The sequence below is a fragment of the Lampris incognitus genome, chromosome 12, assembly GCF_029633865.1.
Source record: "Lampris incognitus isolate fLamInc1 chromosome 12, fLamInc1.hap2, whole genome shotgun sequence".
Taxonomy (NCBI): domain Eukaryota; kingdom Metazoa; phylum Chordata; class Actinopteri; order Lampriformes; family Lampridae; genus Lampris; species Lampris incognitus.
The window spans coordinates 8,405,880-8,410,879 of record NC_079222.1 but is presented as its reverse complement, the minus strand read 5'-3'; the positions used below and the strand labels follow the sequence as shown (position 1 = coordinate 8,410,879).

The 5,000-nt window shown below is 50.0% G+C and overlaps 1 protein-coding gene across 1 annotated transcript in view; it reads left to right on the top strand.

The window, feature by feature from the left end:
- The window catches only part of ank1b (ankyrin 1, erythrocytic b), a 136,152-nt gene that overhangs the window by 34,267 nt on the left and 96,885 nt on the right, over positions 1-5,000 (top strand). The window contains exon 2 of the mRNA XM_056291193.1: positions 1,830-1,931. Coding sequence (XP_056147168.1) covers positions 1,830-1,931 — 102 coding nt within the window. The remainder of the gene's footprint in view (positions 1-1,829; positions 1,932-5,000) is intronic.

Here is a 5,000-nt window from a genome sequence, read left to right as displayed (position 1 = left end):
ACACACACACACGGGCCTGCCTCAGAGATGAGACAGACGGTGGGCGGGCCGGTGTTGGTGCTGGAGCTCGCTCAGCTCTGGATGTCTGCCAGTCTTCCCCGTGTGGGTGAGGCTGAGGCCCACCACGTGTGGGCGAGGCCCAGCAGTCAGTAAAAACAAGGAAAGTCAAGTCACTTTGAGATCCTCACAGAGGGCGAGAGAGTAAATGGAAATTACAGTGGCTGTATTACCCACCGTCTCATATCTGACCTGCGGTCCGGCTCTAATGAGAGAGTGAGACGGATGAGCCGTCTTCGGGGATTTCATTGCGGCCACGTGTCAAGGCCTCGGGTAATTTCTGTGTGTCTATTCATAAACTGTCTGTGCGGCGTTTTGCGAACGTGTCGTCGTCGGTATATCGGTGTAACTTGCACCAAAATCTGCAGCCGGAGGAAATCGTGACCAGGGTTGAGCCATGCAAAAACCAAGGGGTCAGTGCAGAAACTTTGGCGGGAAACTCGCGGACGCCTCCCAAGTCGTCCTACTTCCTGGTTGACTTGGTGTGGTTAATAGTGTAACGTGCATGGATAAGTAGACACGTTGGTCCTTGACTAACGGGTCGGACCCTTTAGTCGACTGGTTAACCAGTCGCTTGCGGTGCGGGAGACACAGGTTCGCGTCCCGGTTGTGGCGACGGTATCTCGGACTGCCCCCCGAATTCGCTTCAATAGTTATCCAAAGGAGTTGAATCAAGTGCAGTCAAGTGCAACTGGACTTGGTATATAGTTGCACTTGATTCAACTCCTTTGGCTAACTATGACCTGGATGAATGAGAGCATTCACAGACATGTGGTTAATAGTGCGTTCATGAGCAACTGTGGAGTGGGAGAGTTCCATCCTCCGAGTGGGAGAAAACACCTGAACACTTGTGGAACTAGGAACCTCCCGCTAGGAAAGTGGGGGGTTTTTGAGCGCTCTGGGAAGTAGGTTTGAGGCTGCTCAACATGGCAGCATTTGCGGTGAAATGTAAGAAATGTAGGTCGTGCTCATTAGCCGAAGTGATTGTGATGTTCCGGGGGTGGGCGATCTTGTCCAGAAAAGGGCCGGTGTGGGTGACGTTTTTTTGTTCCAACCAAGCAGTTACACACCTGATCCCACTAATCAACCAGTAGCGTCTTTGCTGAGGAACTTGATTAGGAGACACGGGTGTGTAACTGCTTGGTTGGAACAAAAACCTGCACCCACACTGGCCCTTTCTGGATAGGACTGCCCCCCCCTGTAACGATACTTTGAAGTTTACCACCCCTTCTCGCTTTGGCGACAAGAAGGGGCGGTAAACTTGGGGTAGTGTTGGTTGTCGTGGAGCGGGGTGGGGTGGGGGGTTGGTGGTTATGGTCAGGGGGTAACAATCTGGGAGATCCCTTGGACACGCCATGTAGAAACACTGCGCGGTCACAGTTTTCGACGGTGTGACCCCCCTAGTGTTTATGTAACGACCGCGGATGCCTAGACTCTCTAGCCCTTGGCTAATGGGTCGGACCCTTTAGTTGACTGGTTTGCCCACAGTCCGGGCTATCCGGGTTCGATTCCCGGCTGCGGCGGATTCCCAGCTGCCCCCTGAAATTGCTGCCTTTACCCTTGGTGAGGGGAGCACGTGGCTAATGAGGTGAATGTATGTTTGTATGGAATGGTGTGTCTTTGTTAGTACTTCATATAATATTATTTTTGATATATTATGAAAATATTCACATTGAGCTAATTCAACCCTCTCTCCAACCATTTACCCTCTCCTTTAAATCCTTGTTGTTTTTTTTGTGCGCTGTTTTAAAACTCTTCTTTTTTTGTTGTAGGCTGACGCAGCGACCAGCTTTCTGCGTGCGGCGCGCTCAGGGAACCTGGACAAGGCCCTGGACCACATCAAGAATGGAATCGACATTAATACATCAAACCAAGTAAAACGATTTCACTGAGCTCTTGCAACACCAATCTGAGATACCTTGTTTGTGCATGTAACCACTTGTGCGTGTGTGTGTGTGTGTGAAATTGTGCTTTCAGCAACTTGCCCACCTATTGCACGTGCTTAGAAGCACCAAAGACTTATGGTGACTTGCTGAGAGGCTCTGGTGTCTTTGAAAGGGGCCAGTTTAATGATAATAATAAATCAATCTTATATAGCGCTTTTCAAGTACTCAAAGTCGCTTTACGATAAATGGAGTGAAACAGGTCGACAGATGAACATAACACAGACATACAGGGGTGGATGGGAAGGGGGGCTACGAGAGGGAGAAGCGGCAGCCACAGACGACGCCAGCAGTACTCTCGGACTTGGACAGATATAAAGGGAAAGAAAAACAAACATCATAAATCACAGATGCAGGTCAAGCGCTCAGTCCCCAGCCTGCCCCAGACCAGGGGTGTATGAGCGGACGGGGGGGGGGGGGGCACGAGAAGGCAATGGAGAAAAGGTGTGTCTTGAGACGGGATTGGAAGAGTGGGAGGGATTCTGAGTCTCTAAGGACTTGGGGAAGTGAGTTCCAGAGCCCGGGAGCTGCTCTGGAGGAGGCTCGGTCACCAAAGCCGCGGAGGTTGGACCTGGGGGTAGAGAGAAGGGAGGCTGAGGTGGATCTGAGGGGCCGAGAGGGTTGGTAGGGGGACAGGAGATCGGTGAGGTGTGGGGGAGCCAGTTTGTGAAGGGCTTTATAAGTAAGAACCAGGAGTTTGTAATTGATCCGGTGGCAGATGGGTAGCCAGTGGAGGTCTTATAGGACTGGGGTGATGTGGTGCCAGGATTTGGTGAAAGTTAAAAGTCGGGCGGATGCGTTCTGGACCAGTTGGAGTCTCTTGATAGAGCTAGCACTGATGCCATAGAGGAGGGAGTTGCAGTAATCAAGGCGCGAGGAGATGAAGGCATGGATCAGTATCTCAGCAGCAGGGCGTGTGAGAGAGGATCTTATTTTTGCAATGTTTAGGTAAATTGAGTTAAAACCAGGAGTGTCCGGGTAGCGTAGTGGTCTATTCCATTGCCTACCAGCACGGGGATCGCCAGTTCAAATCCCCGTGTTACCTCCAGCTTGATAGGGCATCCCAATTGGCCGTGTGTGCAGGTGGGAAGCCGGATGCAGGTATGTGTCCTGGTCACTGCACTAGCGCCTCCACTGGTCGGTCGGGGTGCCTGTTCCGGGGGGGGGTAGCATGATCCTACCGCCTGCTACGTCCCCCTGGTGAAACTCCTCACTGTCAGGTGAAAAGAAGCGGCTGATGACTCCACATGTATCGGAGGAAGCATGTGGTAGTCTGCAGCCCTCTCCGGATCGGCAGAGGGGGTGGAGCAGCGACTGGGACAGCTCGGAGGAGTAGGGTAATTGGCCAAGTATGATTTGGGAGAAAAAGGGGGAGAAAACAAAAAAACATCAGGAAAGTCTACTTCCACAGTTGAACGGACTGGTACAGTCACTGGTATTTTTCAGTACAGGCAGAACAAGTTGGGCGGTTGAGGCAGTATGGAGAGGAGCGAATACATTAGCATTGAGAAGGTGGAGAGGTCGGTGTGCAGGGATGCCACAGAGGTTCTGGTCCGTGGTAGCAGGCCACCTCTACCGACAGTAACCCTAAGCAGCTAACGGAACTTCAGTCGGCTGTGTTTTACTGAAACATGGCTATTGACCATTCCTCACTTTGCGTCGCAGGGTTTAGTGACCCTGTAAGAACGGATCAGGATCCACTGGTGACGGGGAAAAAGGCAGGAGGAGGTGTGTGTATCTATGTAATCGAGAGCTACACACTGCAAGAGCTACACACACTTCGAGAGTCATATTGTTCTGAGGATTCGGAGGCCTGTCCTTGTCATTTAGATCTTTCTACCGCCCTAGGGAGTTTGGACAGTTGTTTATCACTGTTGTCTATATTCATTCCCGGGCAAATGCTCGGGCTGCTGCAGGTCTAACATATGATACTGTGGTTATTTTAGAAAATGCTGCTCCTGATGCCCCTAAATTTGCATTGGGAGGTTTCAATGGCTGTTCCGTAAAACACGTATTGCCCCACTTTTACTGGTGTGTGTTAGCTGACCTGCTAGATCAGAGAGGACATTGGACCTGTGCTTTGGCAACAAAAATGATGCATATAGGGGGTATCCAAAACCACCACTAGGCGACTCAGACCAAAACATGGTCCACTTGGTCCCTCTTTACAAACAGCGGCTTAAAACCAGCAAGCCTGAGTGGAGAACCCTCCAGATATGGAATTTTGAACCAATGGATTGTTTTAGAGAGTGTGATGTCTTCATAGGTACCAGTGAGAACTTGGACAAACTCCATGGTAACAGACTAGATACACTTGTGTGGACAATTTTACACCAATGAAATGTTTCAAGATTTTTTCCATATGGTAAACCATGGATAGATGGAGAATTGAAAGCAGCACAGAGGAAGAAAAGTCAAGCCTGTCAGCAGGGGGACAGTAGCCAGGTTAGACTTACGCAGAAGGAAATTGGGTAAATGTCATTAGATGTTGTTATTCGTCCGTTGCAGCGACGAGGACGATCTAGTCACCCTGTGATGGATGACTGATGACTTGCACGATGATTAAGGCGAGGAAGAGTTGCGCATCATCAACCCCACTCTCTCTTCCGAGACCACCCACTACTAGTGGCAAGACTAAGCGTGACGACTGGCAGTGGAGACGGATGCAGATTTTTCCTCGGGGTTTCTTCCCGAAGCCTTTCCCGTAGATGAGTATACCCGCAAGACAGCAGAGGCTTTAAATCAGAGTTTTCCTTCTCCTTATATTTATATTTAAATCATTAGATGCAAATATAAATATAAACAGACGGTTTAAAGGAAGATGAGGGAGAACAACTTATGGCGGGCATGGCAGGGAGTGTACACAGTGATAGGACAAGAACAGAAGTACTCACTTGCAGGTAATCATGCGGATGATTTGACCTTTGCAAATGGCAGATTTGACACATCATGTCTACATACTGAGTGGGATCTGTTTACAGCAAATTGGCCCTGGCCAGG